Raw genomic sequence first — 22,656 nt, 5'->3', positions numbered from 1 at the left:
AGCATCATTGTAGGTGTTGACCAGTTCAGTGGGGGAGATGCCTGGAGTGAAGGCAGAGTCAGAGATGGAGTCAGCCAGGATGGAGGAGAGGTTTCATAAACCTGTTGGGGGAGGGACTAACACTTTCAAGGTTTTGACGTTCACAGTGCTCAGCGAGACGCCGATGTGCTCACAGTTCAAACAGCAGTGACAGCAGCATAGAAACATCGAACTGTCCTTGTTGGAGATGACACCGACCTCCTCATTCTTCTGTTACACCATTATCAGCCAGGAGAACTGTCCTTCATGTCTGAGCCCAAGAAGTCGTCTTCATCAAGTTACAGGTTTTTGAACATTGGGCAAGCAAGAGATGTGTTGGGTGAAGACGTTAGCAATAACATCGTATTCGCGCATGCCAGATAGTGCTACCATTGTGCCAGATAGTGCTACCATTGTGCCAGATAGTGCTACCAATGTGTTAACGTTAAGTGGGGTCATGGAATCGTGCATGTTATTCATATCTTGCAGTAAGTTCTATGGTATCCCACTTGAAGTTGTAGCTAAATGTGTGGCGGCCTGGGAAAACCCATGTTTCTTGACAATATTTTTATATTTCCATAAATTAGAGGTTAGTTATAAATTAGAGGTACAGCTATGTATAACTGTTTGAATGACTGAGATAGCCCTTTATTAATAAAAATGATGAGCATTTTAATGTATTATGTCAAAAAAAGTGAAAAGTGAGAAAAATTGCTTCCAACATTCCATTTGCTCCAGTACCATTCTGCAACATTCTACAATCATTCAGCTTCAGCACTTGGCTTGGTGTGTGTGTGTGTGTGTGTGTGTCTGTGTCTGTCTGAATACTCTGAAATAGCACTTTTCATTTCACTGATCTGAAATGACTACTGATTGACAGGTTACATTTCTCCCATATTGCATATACCCGTCCATGCTACAAATAAGTTATAGTTGGAACCAATTCTCTCGTTTTTTAACAAACGTTGTGTACTGTAGCGATTTACACACAATCAACAAACAACAGATCTTAGTTAGAAGTATGTTGTGAGAGAAATATATGCGCCACACAGCCGGTAGGCAGGGCAAGTAAAAATGTAGATGGGGCAAGTAGATTTGAGAAGCACTAGAAAATAACCTTAACGTCGAACCCTGACTTTGTTTAAATAAAATAAAATAAAAATATTTTTTTGGGGTAAGGGTACACCCAAAGTGCACATATACATTGAGAATAGGTCATATCTGATGGTTGACGTGAAAGAACACCCTATAATTATAATATATATTATATAGCCTATAATATAATATATAATTAGTATAGAATGAATTGTGTTTCTTTTAAATTATTATTCTTACAAATGTATAGACATAAATTAGATGAAAATAGCATGTTCAGAAGCAAAGATACACACTTCTTTCTGTGATGATGTGGCACAAAGACCCCACATTTTAGACCCCTGGATTTACCTTGATCCAATAAGTATTAAGACTAAGGCTGTGTTCGAAATTGTATACTAGCATACTGCATACTAGCATACTCAATGAGTATACTGCATACTGCCTACTAAATTCATAATAAGTATGCGAAAACCAGCCGACCGTTTACACTGCAGTATGCATACTGCCTCCCAGAATGCATTTCGCACCGGCCGGGAGTGGGGAATTCAAATTCCTCCATTTTAAACCTCCATTGGCTTAACACTTTTGGCTTTACCAGTGTTAACATGTCATTTTATGAAGTTTAATATGTTTTCAGGCGATAAAGTAACCACATATATTCCCAAAATGTGTCCAGTTTATCAAAATAACCCGTTTATATATCTGATCTGACGTTTTTTTCCGTCTTCTGTTCGCTAGCTACATTACGGCTGCGTTCATAAATTCGCCCTGGAAATCTGATCAGCACTCATGGAATGCCTCGGCTCTTATCCAATCAAATTACCAGGTCCCTTTATGACGTTGAATCCAGTGTGCAATCCGGCGCTCTCAGAGCGAATTTAAGAATGCACCCTGCGTTGCTTACATACCTTCACTTACGGAGTTCGACAGAAAGATCGTAACATAATTACAACAAGTTGTAAAATGATTTGGGAGGCCAATATCTTTAGCTAGCTCAAGTAATTAGCTTACTATATTGTTGTCTTAGCAGTTGGTAAAAGAACATGATTAAAATCAATATATATGAGCAATAACATATCGTGGGCTTGCTGCAGCAAGCACAATAACAACCAACTTGTCCGTCTGAAGCTACAATACTGGGATCATTCGTGACTGGACTACAGGCAGTCAAATACTAGGCGAACGTGTGCGTAAGACACGAATAAACTTGGATTTCATGTATTTCAAGTGGCATCTTTGTAATCATGACGACGTAGACATGTCTAGGAATGCATTTCACCATGTAGATTCCCATTGTGAAAATACCACCGCTCATCTGTGATCACTTAGCTGGGGTGCTGCAGCTGAAGAGTATCAAATAGAATGCAAAAAAGCAGCATCTGCACACTCAAATCTGTGCAAAAAACTATGTTTATTGCAAGCTTTCGGTGGCCAGGCTGTCGCACAATGTAAACAACAGCTGTATGACGAGTTTGTATGACGCAGTTTGACGAGGCTGAAAGCGCACAGGGTTGCCAGATGGGATCGACAATTTACAGCCTAAACTTTCTATAACCTCTAAATCCAGTAGCCCATTCGGCGGTAACACGCCCCATCTGGCAACCACGGATAATCCGTGATCCGTACGGATCGCCCTCCACGGTTCGGTACACATGTGTACCACGGATCAATTGCAAAATGTAACCAAGTAATAATATTACTAAATATTAGTTAATATCTCTTGTAAATCACAATGTAGAGTTGCCATGAAAAGATAGACGCGTGCTTTGTTTTACTCATTTTAAAAATGTAAATCCGTTGTTTACTCACTACAATCCACAGCAACAAGTGTATTATGGCGAGTGCTAGTAGTAACGTTGGCGGCGCAGAAGAACTCGAAAGGCCTCCCTCATCATTTAAATCCCATGTATGGGAGCACTTTGGCTTCTCTGTCCATTACAACAATGATGGAAGAACGGTGTGTGCTGTGTAGGCATTGTGCAACGAGAAAGTCGTAGGAGGGAGGCAATAATATTCGAGCATGGCACATTTGACGCGACATCACCCTAGTGTGTTGACGGGAGGCACGAAAAAGGTAGCTCGATAACTTCTCCAAACATAATTTAAGCAACCCTTTCCTGCAGAATTAGACCGGGATAAAGCCATTACCAATTCTATTGGGAAGTTTCGTGGCAGAGATGAGGCCATACTCCGAAAAATGTCAGAACGAAAACAGATGAAAACAGAGGGTTTAAAAATATGGTGAATGTGATTGAGCCACGTTACAAAATCCCCTCGCGCCCCCACTTCAGTGAGAAGGTTGTGCCCGATCTTTATGAAAAGGAGAGGATCCAAATTGTCGGCGATTTAGCCAAAGCATCCTCTGTTGCCCTCACCACAGACAGGTGGACCTCCCGTGCAACGGAAAGCTACGTGACTGGGAAGGCTCACTACACCACAGCAGAGTGCTATGTGACTGGGAAGGCTCACTACACCACAGCAGAAAGCTGTGTGACTGGGAAGGCTCACTACACCACAGCAGAGAGCTGTGTGACTGGGAAGGCTCACTACACCACAGCAGAGAGCTGTGTGACTGGGAAGGCTCACTACACCACAGCAGAAAGCTGTGTGACTGGGAAGGCTCACTACACCACAGCAGAGTGTGACTGGGAAGGCTCACTACACCACAGCAGAGTGTGACTGGGAAGGCTCACTACACCACAGCAGAGTGCTATGTGACTGGGAAGGCTCACTACACCACAGCAGAGAGCTGTGTGACTGGGAAGGCTCACTACACCACAGCAGAGTGTGACTGGGAAGGCTCACTACACCACAGCAGAGTGCTATGTGACTGGGAAGGCTCACTACACCACAGCAGAGAGCTATGTGACTGGGAAGGCTCACTACACCACAGCAGAGTGCTGTGTGACTGGGAAGGCTCACTACACCACAGCAGAAAGCTATGTGACTGGGAAGGCTCACTCAGGCACCAATCTGGCGCAGATCCTGACATACCATGTTTAAAGGAAGGTTTCACTTTATTATTTAGTTAAAAGTGGCATAACACATGTTTATTTGTCTGCTAGAGCCCAGTGATTCACTGCTGCAACCAGGCGCCTCCTCACTCTCTCCTATTACACTATAATTTAAGTTGAATGTGTATTTCATTTTCAATGTAATGTTTGGGTGTAGAATATGTATATATATTTGACCAGTTTTGAGATCTTGAATGTTGTTTTCACACAATTAAAGTGGGGTTTTTACAGAATTCAAGGAAAAGGCATTTTTTATTAAAAAAATAAAAGTTTTGTGTTGATCCAAAAAATTATCCGATCCGTGACTCAAAAAATGTGACACGATCCAATCCGTGAGTTAGGTGATCCGTTACCCCCCTAGTCATGTCTCGTATGAGTAGTATGCTAGTATGCCATTCCGAACACAGCCTAAGACTTTTAATTTATGTTATTTGGATGTCCCTAGGGATCACAAAAAAACTTGAATGAGGAGGATGAGGGGCCCAGACCCACCAGTCCACAGGGTTGTGTGGTTAGGAGGTTGTGTGATTAGGGGTTAGGGGTCAGGGTTAGGGGTTAGGGGTCAGGAGGACTCACCAGTCCACAGGGTTGTGTGGTTAGGGGTTAGGGGGCTTGTGTGATTAGGGCTTAGGGTTAGGAGGTTGTGTGATTAGGGGTTAGGGGTCAGGGTTAGGGGTGAGGGGTCAGGAGGACTCACCAGTCCACAGGGTTGTGTGGTTAGGGGTTAGGGGGCTTGTGTGATTAGGGTTAGGGGTTAGGGGTCAGGAGGACTCACCAGTCCACCGGGTTGTGTGGTTAAGGGTAAGGGGTCAGGAGGACTCACCAGTCCACCGGGTTGTGTGCGTGCTGCAGCAGGTAGGGGGAGCGCTCCTTCCCCAGGCGGTTGGCCGTGCGCTGGGGGGGCGACGGTGGACTTCCTCCTGCCAGGCTCATCCTGGGACATAATCACACCACGGTCATTACAGGGACATAATCACACCACGGTCATTACAGACATAATCACACCACGGTCATTACAGACATAATCACACCACGGTCATTACAGACATAATCACACCACGGTCATTACAGACATAATCACACCACGGTCATTACAGACATAATCACACCACGGTCATTACAGACATAATCACACCACGGTCATTACAGACATAATCACACCACGGTCATTACAGACATAATCACACCACGGTCATTACAGACATAATCACACCACGGTCATTACAGACATAATCACACCACGGTCATTACAGGGACATAATCACACCACGGTCATTACAGGGACATAATCACACCACGGTCATTACAGCGGGCATCGTATGGGAAATCAACGAATTACACAGACAGATGTTTTTTTAAAGAAAGAGTCACGCTAGTTTTGGCTGAAACAGAAGATAAATAAGGGTTATTTTACAGTTACAGCAGGAAACAGTTAGGTCAAGTGCATTGCATGTTCGCAATGTCAGAGGTTATCCTCTGTTTCCATGGTAACTTCATTAACTCTGATTCGCAAAAGGCAAAAACCACCTCAAGTGATCATACAAACTGTTTTGCGAATTAGTGGAAGTTTATTCGAATTAAGCCGTTTCCATTTAAATTCCATTCCATCCATTTCGAATGCGATATAAAATCAAAATGCGCATTAAAATGGTTCATGGAAACAGGACTACTGACAGCTGTCAGACTGCTGCTAACAAGCTAACAACAATAACATCATAGCAGCTAGCTGCTTATGCTCCACCTTCATGACTGCAACCTCAGAACAACCCTAACCCTAACCTACCTACCAGTACCAGCTACCTACCTAACCCTAACCTACCTGTAATGTTTAGACCACCTACTGCCACCTGGTGGTAGACTAGATACACAGTCAAGATCCGGTCATGCGGCGTCTGGAGTCAGTCAATGCATATGCTGTAATGCGAGCACGTCGACTAACTAAAGAGTCTAATTGATATCCAGTGTGTGTCTCATCATTTATACATAATATTCTTGCTACACGTCAGAATATCACAATGGCGACGAGGATTCAAAGTGGAAACGCCACCAGTGTCGATTTTTGAAGGAGGAAGAAGAAGAATCCGTCCGGAAAAGTCGAAGTGAGTAGTTAGCTAGCAAGAACACTAGCTGGCTAAGCTACCCAGGCTAACGCTAGTATCATGCAGTCGGCATTTTCGGGCCACATGGCCATACAGCCATTCGACACAGAAACCGATCCCAGTTCGCTTGGAACGCGATGGAACAAATGGATCAACCGATTTGAAAATTACACCGTAGCCACAAACATTACTCAAGAAATAAGGAAGAGGGCACTGCTGCTTCACTTAGCTGGAGAGAGAGTCCATGATATCTACGACACGCTGGCTGACGACAGTGATGACTATGAAAACACAAAAACGAAGCTCCACGGATATTTCTCACCGAAAAAGAACACACAATACCTTGTGTACAAGTTCAGACAAGCCATACAGCTTCCCGGTGAGTCTTTAGACACATTTCATACCAGACTGAGGATGCTAGCTAAAGATTGTGAATTTGCAGATGCAGACAGAGAAATAGTCGCGCAAATAATACAGAGCTGTACCTCATCCCGGCTGCGCAGGAGAGCGCTCAGAGAGCCAAACATGACTTTGACTAATATGTTAGACCTAGGGAGAATGTTAGAGATCTCTGAACAACAGGCAGAAAGCATAGAAGAGAAGGCTGTCACCGCAATTAATGCACTGCATCTCAAGGGCGCCAAACAGCAACATGCAGCATACAGGCGCAAAGAGAAGAGCTTGCAATGTAGAAACTGTGGAGGAAATTATCCACACGAGGGTGACTGTCCAGCCAGAGGGAAGGACTGCAGGGCCTGTGGAAAGCCTAACCACTATGCCAAACACTGCGGTTGTCAGAAAATAGCACATCAAAGCCAAGAGGAAGACACAGCTCACTACAAGCAGCGGAGCACTAAGAAAGTGAACCAGGTGACAGCATGCTCCGAGACCAAATCAAGAGACTCATCAAGTGGAGACGAAAGGTATGTGTATGTAATCAACAGCACAAGTATACAGCAACCCCAGACCAACATCAAGCTGAATGGAGTCAGTGTTAAAATACTGATTGATTCAGGAGCAGCTGTCAACATAATTAATGAAGATGTGTTAAACACACTTGACCCAAAGCCTATGCTCAGCACAGCCATGATCAAAATCTTTCCATATGGGTCCAACAACGCTCTACCTATCATTGGTAAATTTGCATGCAAAGTACAGGCTACTAACAAGCGGACAGAGAGTGTGTTCTACGTTCTCAGAGGCGACGCCGGACAATCTCTGCTCAGCTACGCAACTGCCAGTGAACTAGGGCTGATCCAGATCATCAATATGGTGAACACGCCGCCAGTGATGCCACCCAGTGGGCGTACTGTCGCAGATGAACTCGTGCAGAGCTACCCAGAGCTTTTCACCGGAATCGGAAAGCTGAAAGACTTCCAGGTGAAACTGCATATAGACCCCGACATCCAACCGACGTGCCAGCCGCACAGACGGGTCCCTTTCCATGTCCGTCAGAAGGTCGAGGCGGAGCTTCAGAAGCTGGAGAACGACGGTATCATTGAAACTATATCTGGACCAACACCCTGGGTTTCCCCGATCGTCACACCACCGAAGCCAAAAGACCCTGATAAAGTCTGAATCTGCGTTGATATGCGTCAGGCGAACACAGCAATTCAGCGAGAACGACATATCACCCCAACAATGGACGATGTAATACACGAGCTGAACGGTGCCAAGGTATTCTCGAAGTTGGACCTCACAGCAGGCTACCACCAGCTCGAGCTGCATCCAGAGAGTCGTTACATTGATTGATTGATTGAAAACTTTATTAGAAGATTTGCAGAAGTAGGTACATGAAAGTACATATTACATACAAGGTCAACTAACAGGATAAAAACCCAAGAAAGCCACTGGCTTATTTCAATTGGGGTCCTTGATTCTCAATTCATCGTTACATGTAAGACAGACAAAAAAAACTAGTACTATCTACAAGATAATACAGACAAATAACTATTACTATCTACAAGATAAACATACATCCATCATGGGAAGAACAATACAACAAAACATAAGGTATGTACAGCGGGTAGGACAGGTGGGGACATACACCACAGGTGGGGGCGGGGGACAAAACACAAAGTATGTACAGTGGGTAGTTCGGGTCTTTTAATCTGATTTTTGATTTAGAGGGTCCAGTTACGGATTGCAGCCTCCTGTAAATGTTTTTTGAGAGTGGTTTTGAAGGTGGGCAGTGTTTTGCACTCCTTTAAGATTTTAGGAAGGGCGTTCCACATTTTTACTGCATAGTTTGCAAACGAGTTTAACCCCTTGTTTGTGGTGCAACGCGGTTGAACGTGGTTCGTGGAGCTTCCTCTGGTGTTGTATGTGTGGACGTTGTTCACTTTTTGGAAGTATGTTGACAGGTACTTGGGTGTCTTTGTGGTGTAGCGTATCTTGAAGACCAGGCCCAGTGCAAGCTGCTGCACTCTGTCAACTACTCGTAGCCAATCAAGGCTCAAAAAATGAGCAGCGGTTAGATGTGTCCTAGGGTTGAGGCCTAGCAGAAGCCTAACCAGTTTATTTTGGGCTGTCTGGAGTCTTGTTTTATGGGCCTTTGTGGTTCTATAGTACCATGATGTTACGGCATAGTCGAAGTGACATTGAATGAGAGCTCCTGATAGGGTCCTCAGTGTGTTTTTACTGACAAGTGAGGATATCCTGTACAAGAATCTAGTTCTATGGTTCACTTTTTTGATTACTTTTGCTGCCATTTTATCTCTGGAAAGATTTGCCTCTAAGATGGAGCCCAGGTATGTAATATCCTCTTTTCTTGTGATATTAATGTTACCCACTTCTATTTTAAAATGTTCAGCCTTTCTGAGTTTAGATGGGGATCCGTATAGGATGGTTTCAGTTTTACCTAGGTGTATTGATAGTTTATTGTCAGCTAGCCAGATGCAGATTCTACTCAGTTCAGTGCTTAGCGCTTTTTCCACCTGCAATATGTCCCTGTCAGAGACCAGCAGAGCCGAGTCATCCGCGAACAGGAACAAATTGCAATCACATGCTGATGACATGTCATTCACATATATTAGGAACAGTAAAGGTCCCAATATGGTTCCTTGTGGAACGCCGCAGGTCACTGGGAGGGGGGGGGGACAGTGTTCCGTTCACACTAACCACCTGTTCCCTCCCCTCTAAGTAGGATTGCATCCAGCTCACCGATGTTCTATCAAACCCAATTGCTTTCAGTTTATCTAACAATATGTGGTGATCTACTGTGTCGAAGGCCTTCTGGAGGTCCAGCATGACCATGCCGCAGTACTTGCCCGAGTCCACCTCATGGTTGATGTGGTCGTTCAAATAGAGACGGCATGTGTCAGTGGAATGGGATGTTCTGAATCCTGATTGAAATTCATACATCAGATTTTTTTCGGTAAGGTACCTATCAACCTGTTCATAAAAAAAAATTTCCATAAGTTTCGAGATGGAATTAAGAATAGAAACAGGTCGGTAGTTGCCTGGGTCTAATTTGCTTCCTTTTTTATACAGTGGGGTTACCCTTGCTATTTTAAAGTCAAGGGGGACGTGTCCCTGTTTGATGGAGAGGTTTATTATGTGGGTGATGATTGGGGTAATGGAGGCAGCTGAGTCTTTTAGAAATCTGGCTGGAATATTGTCATGGCCCGTGGCCTTTTCTGAGTGTAGAGCGCCCAGCTTTTTAAACACCTCATCGTTTGACACCATGGAGAGTTTAAAATCATCTTTGCGTACACCCAGTTTATTGTAGAACGCACGGATGTGCTCTACACCATAACGCCCTGAGTGGGGTGGTAGATTGTTAACTAATTTAGTGGCTATGGTTGTAAAGAAAGTGTTTAAGCACTTAGCCACATCCAGCTTGTCTGTAAGGAGAGAATCTCCAGATTTTATGCTGATGTTTGTAGACCTGGTTTTGAGTTTTTGACTGCAACCTAGTTGGCTATTAAGTAGCTTCCAAAGGTCACGTGGTTTGTTTAAGTTTTCTTCGATTTTGTTATCGAGGTATTCTTTCTTAGCAGATTTGGTCATGGTAATTACCTGATTGCATAGTTTGTTGCATTGTTTTTAAATTTTCTCAAAGTGGGTTTTGAGATCTTCGTTTAAGTGTTTCACTAATTTTGATTTGCATTTTTGAACATCACAACGTTCACAACACACCTCGGGCTAAGAAGATACAAACGCCTGAACTTCGGTATATCATCCGCCGCTGAAGTGTTCCAGAACGCCATCTGCCAGACGCTGCAAGGTATACCGGGCGTGAAGAACCTCAGCGATGACATCATCATCTATGGCGTCTCTCAGGAAGCACACGACGACACTCTGAGAGCAGTGTTTAAAAGACTGAAAGACAGTGGTTTGACACTCAATCACAACAAATGCGAATTCAACAAGCAGCGCCTTGAATTCTTTGGGTTCATTTTTTCTGCCGACGGGATTTCTGCAGATCCAAAGAAGGTGTCAGCCATTCACGACGCCAGCGACCCCAAAGATCCAGGTGAGATCAGAAGTCTTCTGGGCATGGCCAACTACTGCGCCAGGTTCATAAAGGACTACTCAACCATCACTGCACCGCTCCGTGAGCTCACGAAGAAGGACGCTCCGTGGCAGTGGGGCAGTGATCAAGCTACGGCACTCCAGACGCTCAAGGACAGCCTGACGAGCGACACCACAATGTCATATTTCGATCCCAGGAAGGAGACGGAGCTCATTGTTGATGGAAGTCCGGTGGGGCTAGGCGCCATTCTCTGTCAGAAAGGAGGAGGGGGAGAGAAGCGCATCATAGCTTACGCCAGCCGCGCACTCAGTGATGTAGAAAGGAGATACTCGCAAACAGAACGTGAGGCCCTAGCCATCATCTGGAGCTGCGAACATTTTCACCTGTATCTGTATGGACATCCATTCACCATGGTAACCGACCACAAACCATTGGAGATGATATGGAATAACCCGAGATCAAAACAACCTGCACGGATCGAGAGATGGGGCCTCAGACTACAGCCGTACAACTTCAGAGTGGAATATAGAAAAGGAGCTGACAATCCAGCTGACTACATGTCTAGACACCCTCTCCCGGTACAGTCGTCACAGAACACAAGAGCATCCAAGGTTGCAGAGGAGTATGTTAACTTCGTAGCACTTCAAGCAACACCCAAGGCGATGACACTACAAGAGATACAGCGAGAGACATTGAAAGACACAATCCTGCAACAGGTCAGTGCACACATCATAAATAACTCATGGCGTTTCATCACAGACCGCTCACCAGGTGCTGCTGCACTGAAACCATACAAGCTCGTCAGTGATGAACTCACAGTGTCCACAGGTAACGACATCATACTGCGAGGCACCAGGATTGTCATACCTGCAGCTCTACAGCAGAGGGCGCTGCAGATTGCTCATGAAAGCCACCAGGGCGTGGCTAAGACAAAAGCCCTACTCAGAGAAAAGGTATGGTTCCCTACCATAGACCAACAGGTAGAGACCATCACCAAGACCTGCCTCCCATGTCAAGTGAACACTCCAGTCACCCAGACCGAACCACTCAAAATGTCTGAGCTGCCAGACGCACCATGGCACAGTGTTAGTGCTGACTTTTATGGCCCACTCCCATCGGGAGAATATCTGTTAGTTATAGTCGATGACTACACACGATACCCAATTGTTGAGGCTATTCGATCTACCTCAGCAAACACAGTCATACCAGTCGTGGACAAAGTCTTCTCCATGTTTGGAATCCCAAGAGTTGTTAAGACTGACAACAGACCTCCTTTCAACAGCAACCAGTTCGCTGAGTTTGCCAACTACCTAGGGTTCAAGCACAGGAAGATAACGCCTCTATGGCCACAAGCTAATGCCACAGCTGAGAGATTCATGCGCACCGTCGGGAAAGTAATCAGAATCGCCCAGATGCAGATGATGCCATGGAAACAACAGCTGCACGTCTTCCTGCGTGAGTACAGGTCCACTCCCCACAGCACGACGAACACGTCACCTGCCGAGTTACTATTCCAACGGAAGATGACCACCAAGCTACCCTCAGCAGACACAATCACCATCCCTGCTGACGAAGAGATACGCAGAATCGACAGAGAGGCCAAGGCAAAGATGAAAGCTCTTTCAGATGCTCGACGACACGCTACGCCTTCTAACATCAAGCCAGGAGACACCGTCCTGTGTCGTCAACCAAAACAGAACAAGCTTACTACGCCTTACAACGCAGAGCCGCTCGCAGTCATCAATGTCAAAGGTTCCATGATAACAGCTGGAAGAAGTGGTTACACCACCACTAGGAACAGTTCATTCTTTAAGAAGATTGTCCGAGACAACCCAGACACTCTAATGGACTTAAGTTCAGAGGTCAGTGAGGAAGTAGGCCCAGCTACGCCTCCACCCGCACCTCCGCCGAGGTATCCAGTTAGGGAGAACAGACAACCTCCCGCATACCTGCGTGACTTCGATTAAAGAGCAGGAGTACCAAAGGACTGTTAACATGTTCTTCTGAGTTAACAATGTTCCAAGTTAATGGACTGTTTGAATGTTATACATCTATATAAATCTGAGAACAATAGACTGATTAAAATAGCACAAAGAATGTATTTTGATTTGCTACTTTGTTGAGAGCCATGTTTTAGTTCAGGAACCAGTGTATGTGCTAAATGTTATGCACTTAATCATTTATAAAAAAAAGGAGTGATGTAATGATTAGACCACCTACTGCCACCTGGTGGTAGACTAGATACACAGTCAAGATCCGGTCATGCGGAGTCTGGAGTCAGTCAATGCATATGCTGTAATGCGAGCACGTCGACTAACTAAAGAGTCTAATTGATATCCAGTGTGTGTCTCATCATTTATACATAATATTCTTGCTACACGTCAGAATATCACACTACCTACCAGTACCAGCGACCTACCTAACCCTAACCTACCTACCAGTCCCAGCTACCTACCTAACCCTAACCTACCTACCAGTACCACCTACCTACCTAACCCTAACCTACCTACCAGTACCAGCTACCTACCTAACCCTAACATACCTACCAGAACCAGCTACCTACCTAACCCTAACCTACCTACCAGAACCAGCTACCTACCTAACCCTAACCTACCTACCAGTACCAGCTACCTACCTAACCCTAACCTACCTACCAGTACCAGCTACCTACCTAACCCTAACCTACCTAACCCTAACCTACCTACCAGTACCAGCTACCTACCTAACCCTAACATACCTACCAGTACCAGCTACCTACCTAACCCTAACATACCTACCAGAACCAGCTACCTACCTAACCCTAACCTACCTACCAGTACCAGCTACCTACCTAACCCTAACCTACCTACCAGTACCAGCTACCTACCTAACCCTAACCTACCTACCAGTACCAGCTACCTACCTAACCCTAACCTACCTACCAGAACCAGCTACCTACCTAACCCTAACCTACCTACCAGTACCAGCTACCTACCTAACCCTAACCTACCTACCAGAACCAGCTACCTACCTAACCCTAACCTACCTACCAGTACCAGCTACCTACCTAACCCTAACCTACCTACCAGTACCACCTACCTACCTAACCCTAACCTACCTACCAGTACCAGCTACCTACCTAACCCTAACCTACCTACCAGTACCAGCTACCTACCTAACCCTAACATACCTACCAGAACCAGCTACCTACCTAACCCTAACCTACCTACCAGAACCAGCTACCTACCTAACCCTAACCTACCTACCAGTACCAGCTACCTACCTAACCCTAACCTACCTACCAGTACCAGCTACCTACCTAACCTACCTACCAGTACCAGCTGCCTACCTAACCCTAACCTACCTACCAGTACCAGCTACCTACCTAACCCTAACCTACCTACCAGTACCAGCTACCTACCTAACCCTAACCTACCTACCTAACCCTAACCTACCTAACCCTAACCTACCTACCAGTACCAGCTACCTACCTAACCCTAACCTACCTACCAGTACCAGCTACCTACCTAACCCTAACCTACCTACCAGTACCAGCTACCTACCTAACCCTAACCTACCTACCAGTACCAGCTACCTACCTAACCCTAACCTACCTACCAGTACCAGCTACCTGCCTAACCCTAACCTACCTACCAGTACCAGCTACCTACCTAACCCTAACCTACCTACCAGTACCAGCTACCTACCTAACCCTAACCTACCTACCAGTACCAGCCAGTGGCGCCGGCAGCCGGAATCCTGTACGCACTGTGCGTACAATTTTCTTTAAAGGATTTTTTTTTTTTCTGTAATAAACATGCTTAATAAACTCTTTCACGTTGCGTTCAGCCAATCACCCAACCCGTTAGTTTGAAACATTACATAAAGGCCGATGATTGGTGTTTACGTGACTGTCACTACTGTAAATACATTTGATTTGATTTGATTTGACTTGTCACTCATTTAATTAGCTGTCTAGTGTCTGTGATTTTGAAAATGTCCAAAAGACAGTTGAGCCTTCTTCAGGCATTTGGGAGAGGGAAGAAAATATGCAAAGAGAGCAACACCAGCGAAGGCGCCAGCAGCAGTCAGCTACACGGTGACGAGCCCCCTACGGTAGCTAGCTGTGTAGCTAGGCCTGCTACCTCGTCCTCCGTCGTAAGTGCAAAACTCTCATTTCGGTGCTAGCCTATGTATTGGTGCGCTGTCACCAAATAGGCCCTTTGTTTTCCCCATGTGTTAGGTGCACTGTCATCTGGGCTATGTTTTCATATGTGTTTCGGGTGCGCCGTCACCATAATGTAATGTTTTCATCTGTGTTTCGAGGTGCGCTGTCACCATAATGTTTGCACGTGTCGTCACGGCATAAGGGGAACGCCCACCTGGCGGGCAAAACAAATCTTTCTTCCGCTGCCTGCCAGCTATTTTATCAGGTTTTTACCAAGTAATTAGTTGTTTGACAAAATGCTCGATAGTTGCTGTGCAATCGGGTGCACTAACCGATGAGGAGACGACCCTGGGTTGTGCTTCTACAGAATTCCGTCAGAAAAAGAAAAACCCAGAGAGGAGAACATTGTGGATTTGTGCTATTAGACGTGTCTCAGTCCCTGTGGAGGGCAAACCTTCAAAGTACACACGTCTCTGCAGCGAACATTTCAAAGATAAGCTCAAGTAAACACTGATTATTTTAATTATTTACGTAGCCACTTTACCCTATTATACTGAGCCAATTACCGCTATTGCACTATTGTCATTGTTCATATTGTATTCCACCCCTGTACATTGTACCGTACATTTCAAATCTTTTATCTAGTATTTTTTGTATATAGGCTATAGTTATTTTTTAATCTTGTGTCTGCACATATATTGGATTGACTGTACATATAATCCATGTCTGTACATATATTGGATTGACAATAAAGCTGACTTTGACTTTGACTAGCCTAGTTATTCTATTTTGAGTCATTATCTTGGCATAATCGTTCTGACATGGTTTGTTTTTGTGGACTCTACCAGCTTGGAGTTGGTTGTGTAGGTCCTTTAGCTACCTAGCTAGCTAACATTAGCATTATTGACCATCCAGATCGAAAAAACAGATAACTGTCTGTACTTTTGTACGCTTTCATCCTGGCGGCAGTGTGAGGGGAAAGATTCTCCACAAGATGTATGTAAACATCACCGAACTGCAGCTCTGGCAGCGACTTCACTGTTTTTAGTGATTGAAATACTGCGGCGGGTGCTCTATATGGATCGCAAGTGTCCAAAATGTGTAGTTTGTTCACATATCTTTGTTTTTCTTCTTTTGAGAGGTGATCTAAATAATCGTTGCTTGAAACAGGTTGGAATGACAGGTCAGTGCTGCAGTTCTATGTTCTAATGACAGGTCAGTGCTGCAGTTCTATGTTCTAATGACAGGTCAGTGCTGCAGTTCTATGTTCTAATGACAGGTCAGTGCTGCAGTTCTATGTTCTAATGACAGGTCAGTGCTGCAGTTCTATGTTCTAATGACAGGTCAGTGCTGCAGTTCTATGTTCTAATGACAGGTCAGTGCTGCAGTTCTATGTTCTAATGACAGGTCAGTGCTGCAGTTCTATGTTCTAATGACAGGTCAGTGCTGCAGTTCTATGTTCTAATGACAGGTCAGTGCTGCAGTTCTATGTTCTAATGACAGGTCAGTGCTGCAGTTCTACGGGGTTTCCACTATGTTTTATGTTTTGGCCGCCAGGGCTCTGTGCCAGTCACGTGACTGCAAACTATGAATAAGTGATACAATCTATGGAAGCATATAGCTGACTAAATTCAAATGCTAATGCGATATGAGATTGCAATTGCATGTTCCACTTTTGCATGCATTCTTTCAGACAATATTCAAATTCAAATGCAATTCTAATGATTTGCATTTTCATTTTCATGTACCTAATGCAAAGCCATTTGACAAGTCATGCGCAAAGCCATTTGACAAGTCATGCGCTGCTTTGTAGCTGACAAAATTCAAAAGTTCATTCTAATGTGCAAATGACTTTGCAATCCCAAAATAGCATATTCATTTGCCACTTTTGCCTGCGTTATTTGAGTCAATATTCAAATTGTAATGCAATAATTTGATTCGCAATTGCATTTACATGTTCGAGTAAACACATCCGCTTTGTAGCTGACAAAATTCAAACTCTCTATGCAATTCGGTGATACGCAATTGCATTGACATGTTCTAGGAAACACATCCGCTTTAAAGCTGACAAAATTCAAACTCTCTATGCAATACGCATCCGGGTACTTTGCTCTCCCGTCATGTCCACGCCCCTTTTTGGGTTTAATCCGATAAAATAAGAAAACCGTAGTGCTTTTTAGATATTAGGAGCCCAAATCCGATAGCCAGTTAGGCAAACTATTATATAGTGTCGTTGCCAATCAATGATCGGCGTCGTTAGCAGAGTCTTCTTCATATACAGTAGAAGATATGCTTTTAACCGTAAACTCAATGAACCGGGAGTTCACCCGCTGCTGCTTGCAGCACCGCTTGCTGCTGGATGAAACTCCCGTTGACAGTGGGGGGAGAGAATAGTTCTACCGGGGAATTAACTCCGCGCTGTGTCGACCGTGATAGGAGTGTAGTATCGACACCATTCAAATGGTTTTGGATTCCCTGTCCTCTCCCCTATCGGACACGTTTGAATTGTTATCCTAACCCACGGTAAATCACAGTTATTAACCCGCAAAGGGTGCCTCCGGGCACCGTCTTTGCCCGTGAATAACACCGGCTATGAAGGTGGTACAAACACAATACTCCTTTGCTAACTTCACCATCGGTATACGGTCATTTTGAGCCCTTAACCACCGCAATGACACCCCTTAAGATATGCTTTTAACCGTAAACTCAATGAACCGGGAGTTCACCCGCTGCTGCTCGCAGCACCGCTTGCTGCTGGATGAAACTCCTGTTGACAGCGGGGGGAGAGAATAGTTCTACCGGGGAATTCGCTCCGCGCTGTGTCGACCGTGATAGGAGTGTAGTATCGACACCATTCAAATGGTTATGGATTCCCTGTCCTCTCCCCTATCCGGACACGTTTGAATTGTTATCCTAACCCACGGTAAATCACAGTTATTAACCCGCAAAGGGTGCCTCCGGGCACCGTCTTTGCCCGTGAATAACACCGGCTATGAAGGTGTTACAATCACAATACTCCTTTGGTAACTTCACCATCGGTATACGGTCATTTTGAGCCCTTAACCACCGCAATGACACCCCGAGAAGACATGCTTTTAACCGTAAACTCAATGAACCGGAACAAACATATACACATAACATATCACAAATATTACACACTAGACAAATTCAAAAGCGAAAATGCTATAAAACAAGCTAAGAGACAATGAGGTCCGTGGTGTCAAGTGCAAATAAAGACAACAATATTAAGAAAATAAAAACAACTATAAAAGCAAGCTAAAAGACATGAGGTCAGTGTCTCATCTGGTTCATCAGTGGTTCATCTGCGTCATATGCGTATAATGCGGTCAACAAAAATACATCGCTCCCCTCTCTCTCCACTACCGCAATGCAAGGTGCGCAGGTGCTTAAATTACCTTGCAATATCACCCCGCATAACCATATGACTTCTCAATACGGTGATCAAGGCAATAAACAAACAAGTAAACTCACAATAAACCCAGCCTGTTATACTAAATACCCCCTAAATCATATTCATGCCTCCGACAACACCTCAGGCCTTTGGGTGGTTCATCCACATGGATGGAGGCAGACTGAAAGTCTGTAATCCTACTTTGATTGTTTGTGAGAGGAGACCCAGGGATGCACGTGGTAGGGTGGGGAGGAACCAGGGGGTGTTATGGAGGAAGGGAGGCCGATGATGAGGCACTAAGACCGGACACTATAGGGTAGGCCTGGAGGTCAGAGCTCCAGAGGAGGGGATACTAGTAGACAGCTAGGCCCAGTGAGGTCACTCCTACTCGGACTGGTAGTGTATCACATAGGCCCTGGAGGTCAGAGCTCCAGAGGAGGGGATACTAGTAGACAGCTAGAACCAGTGAGGTCACTCCTACTCGGACTGGTAGTGTATCACATAGGCCCTGGAGCTGGACTTAGTCTGTGCAGAGTAGAGTGAGCTCCAGGGGAGAATGGTAGACAGCTAGGCCCAGTGAGGGCACACCTACTCGGACTGGTAGAGTAGCAGTTAGGCCCTTTAGTGGAGCTGGACTTAGTCTGTGGAGAGTAGAGTGAGCTCCAGGGGAGAGGAGGGGTGAATGGTAGCCAGCTAGGCCCAGTGAGGGCTCTCCTACTCGGCCTGGTAGTGCAGGACTTGAGGCCCTGGAGCTCATGTGACCTCCAGCATAGGGCCACAGGCCTAGTCAGGAAGGTGTGTTGTCTCTGGGCTGTGTGTCTAGCTGAACACCTCTGGTAGTCCTTGGTACATCTCATGTTGGTACATCTCTTCCACAATGGGAGGTGAGAGTGAAGCTAATAGCTTCACTCTCATCTCCCTTTTTTTAGGCCTCCATAACAGGTAAGTTACTGCTGGGCTGTGTGAGTAGCTGAACAAGCCTGGTTCTATTGTTCCACATGTAGTGCGGCCTATGACTAAGTGTCCATGCCCATGATAGTGCCTCTCTGCTGGGCTGTGTGAGTAGCTGAAGCAGCCTGGTTCTATTGTTCCACATGTACTGAGGCCTATGACTAAGTGTCCATGCCCATGATAGTGCCTCTCTGCTGGGCTGTGTGAGTAGCTGAAGCAGCCTGGTTCTATTGTTCCACATGTAGTGAGGCCTATGACTAAGTGTCCATGCCCATGATAGTGCCTCTCTGCTGGGCTGTGTGAGTAGCTGAAGCAGCCTGGTTCTATTGTTCCACATGTACTGAGGCCTATGACTCTGTTTCCATGCCCATGATAATGTCTCTCTGCTGGGCTGTGTGAGTAGCTGAACAAGCCTGGTTCTATTGTTCCACATGTAGTGAGGCCTATGACTCTGTGTCCATGCCCATGATAGTGTCTCTCTGCCGGGCTGTGTGTATAAATAAACACCCCTGGTAGTCTGTGTAGCTCAAAGGCCTTAAGGTCAAACTATGTGACCTCCAGCACAGGGGCATGGGGCATGTCAGCAGCCAGGGAATAAGTGTTGTCACTACCATTTTCACCCACAAGGGTGTAGCGTCTATCCATTTATGGAGGCCTCCGTGGAAGGAGAGCAGTCCAAGTCACTTTTTACCCCCATATAGAGTGCCATATGCCCCCAATAAAGTTATAATTCATTGAAACACACTTCTCCCTTCATCCAGGACACCTTGTGCATAGTCTACCCACAAATAGAGTGCTTTATCCCACATATTTTATAAAGTTCCATCATCAAAAGTGCTCCAGGCTGGGTCATATGGATGCTTAGGGTCATGGTCCTCTTGCTCACGGCCATACCACCCTGAATACGACCTGTCGTAAAAAGTGCGGTTTAGCAGCGAGAGCGTTTGGAATTTGTTTGTGTGCATGAGAGTTTAGTGTTTGAATATTTGCGTAGTTTGTGTGAGTGAAAGGAGAGTCAGTGTGTAAGAGTTTATTCCCCCAGCAGCTTGCTGTTAGGGGGGATATTTTTGTATTTTCGTTTTGTTTGTACACGGACGGCTCAATATGGTAAAGGCACGCGGAACGACAGACGACACGGCTATGAAGAACACGGACACAGGCATGGCGAAAGAAGGAGAGAAAGAGAGAGGAGATGGAGAGACAGAAAGTGAGAGATGAAGTGAGAGAGGAGAGAGAGAGAATAGCGAGGAAGAAACAGGCGGCGGAAGCGAGGGCGCAAGCGGAGAAAGAGGAGAGAGAGGGAGAGAGGAGAGAGGAGAGAGAGGAGCCAGCCTACAGCAAGGAGTTGACGGTGGCGGTGGAGCTGGTCGGCGAGGAGAAGGTGACCATGATGGCGCTGCTCCGGGCGACGAAGGAGGTGTGCGGGCTCGTCGTGGGCTGTCGCTATATCGGTTTGAACAAATATGAGATCACGATGAGCCATCCGAAGGGGAAAGAGAGGCTGCTCGACGGCTTCAAGATCAAGGAGACGAGGGTCATGGCGAGGGAGTTGTGCGGGGACGAAATGGTGGTCTCCTTCATCGGACTGCCGGTATACACCAAGGACGGGGACATTCTCCGGAAATTAACGGACTGGGGGGTGCAAGCGGTCTCCCCGATAAAGAGGAGGATGTGGCCGGGGACCAGCATATGCGAAGGAACACGGTTTGTAAAAGTGAAATTTAATGATGTTGTAAAATCACTGCCGTACTCGACCAAGTTCGAGACGGACAATGGGTCTGATTTCTTTCGGGTGATTCATGACAGACAGGTGAAGGTGTGTAGGATGTGTCTGCAGCCAGGGCACATCCTACGGGAATGTCCCGAGTTCAAGTGCAGAAGGTGTGGGCTCAGCGGGCATTATGCGAGGGAATGCGCGACTTTTGAAAACAAGTGCAGGGGGTGTGGGGACCTGGAATCCCAATGTAAGTGTAGGGAGGAGGAGGAAGTAGTGACGAGTCCATCCACTGTTTTTAGACAGAGGGAGGAAGAAGGGAAGGGGGGAAAGGGGGAAGAGGAAGAGAAGGGAGAGGGAGAGAAGGGAGAGGGAAAGGGAGAAGAGGAAGAGAAGAGCGAGGGAGAGGAGGAAGAGAAGAGCGAGGGAGAGGAGGAAGAGGGGATGGAGGAGGGAGTATCGTTGACAGCTCAGACTGTGTCAGAGACTCAGAGTACGAGGTGGTCGGGACTGACAGGAGAGAGTGGGATGGGGGGCATGGGGTCGAGCCTCGACAGCTTTATGGGGGTAACCCAGGCATCGGAGTTGCAAGGGAGCGCACAGACGACCGGGGGGAGAGGTTCCCAACAAGAGCCTTTGCCCCCGAGAGTCGTGCGCCCGAAAGAAGCACAAGAGGCAGGCAACAAATCAAAGGAGGGAACCCCCATGAACTTACGGATACGAGGGGCCGTATCCGTAAGCCCCCCCCCGAAAGCATCTGAAAAGATGTTAACAAACAGTGACGATGGGTGCGGGGAGCAAGACGAGTCTGAGCTGTTGACGATAGTGGGAGGGAGGAAGAGGGCGCTTTTAGAGGGGAAACTAAAGCGCAAATCAAAGCAGCAGAACGCGGAGGGAAAGAAGAAATGAAATAAAAAATGGCAGTAAACATATTTATCCTCCTACACTTGTTTTCAATGGTCACGCTTTCCTCCATAAACATCAATGGGCTCAATAACATGGAGAAGCTGGAGGAGGTGCTGGTGACTTTCACGTCTGATGTTCTGGTACTGCAGGAGACAAAGTGGACAGACACAAAAATGACAGAAATCAAGGGGAAATGGAGGGGTATGCTGTTTACAAATAATGGGACAAATAAATCATGTGGGGTAGCGATATTAATTAAAGAGAATAGGGTAGAGAATGTAAGAGAGGTTTTGAATGACGGGAAGGGTAGGGTAATAGGGATAGAATTTAATATAAATAATGTTATGTTTAGATTAATTAATGTGTATGCACCAAATAGAGAGGTTGAAAAGAGGGATTTTTTTGTAGAACTGGGCTTGCACTGCACAGGGAATTGTATTTTGGTGGGTGACTTTAATGTATTTTGCACTAAGATGGATGTTTATAGAGTAGATAGTTTTAAGACAGATTCAGCTAGGAGAGGGTTATTAGAAATGATAGAGCAGAGAAATGTAATAGATGTATGGAGAGTTAAGAACACAAGCAAGAGAGAGTTTTCGAGAAGACAGGTAGTTAGTGGGGTTTTGAAGCAGAGTAGAATAGATTTATGTTTAGTGTCACAGGGGATAGAAAAGGAAATAGGGGATATACAACACAAATTCACAGGGTACAGCGATCACGCAGCAATCACTTTTCACTTAGGGGGTAGGCACACAGGGAAAGGGGGGGGTGTGTGGTGTTTGAACACGAGGGTATTAGGGGAGAGTGAGTATAGGGATAT

General features: G+C 45.7%; 1 protein-coding gene across 1 annotated transcript in view; it reads right to left on the bottom strand.

Moving 5' to 3' along the window:
* spata20 (spermatogenesis associated 20) overlaps positions 1-22,656 on the bottom strand; it is a 113,910-nt gene that overhangs the window by 81,092 nt on the left and 10,162 nt on the right. The window contains exon 2 of the mRNA XM_080542612.1: positions 4,954-5,064. Coding sequence (XP_080398738.1) covers positions 4,954-5,063 — 110 coding nt within the window. The 5' untranslated portion in view covers position 5,064. The remainder of the gene's footprint in view (positions 1-4,953; positions 5,065-22,656) is intronic.

This window comes from Nansenia antarctica (assembly GCF_963989245.1).
Source record: "Nansenia antarctica genome assembly, chromosome: 11".
NCBI lineage: Eukaryota > Metazoa > Chordata > Actinopteri > Argentiniformes > Microstomatidae > Nansenia > Nansenia antarctica.
This window is presented reverse-complemented; position numbering and strand designations above follow the sequence as displayed.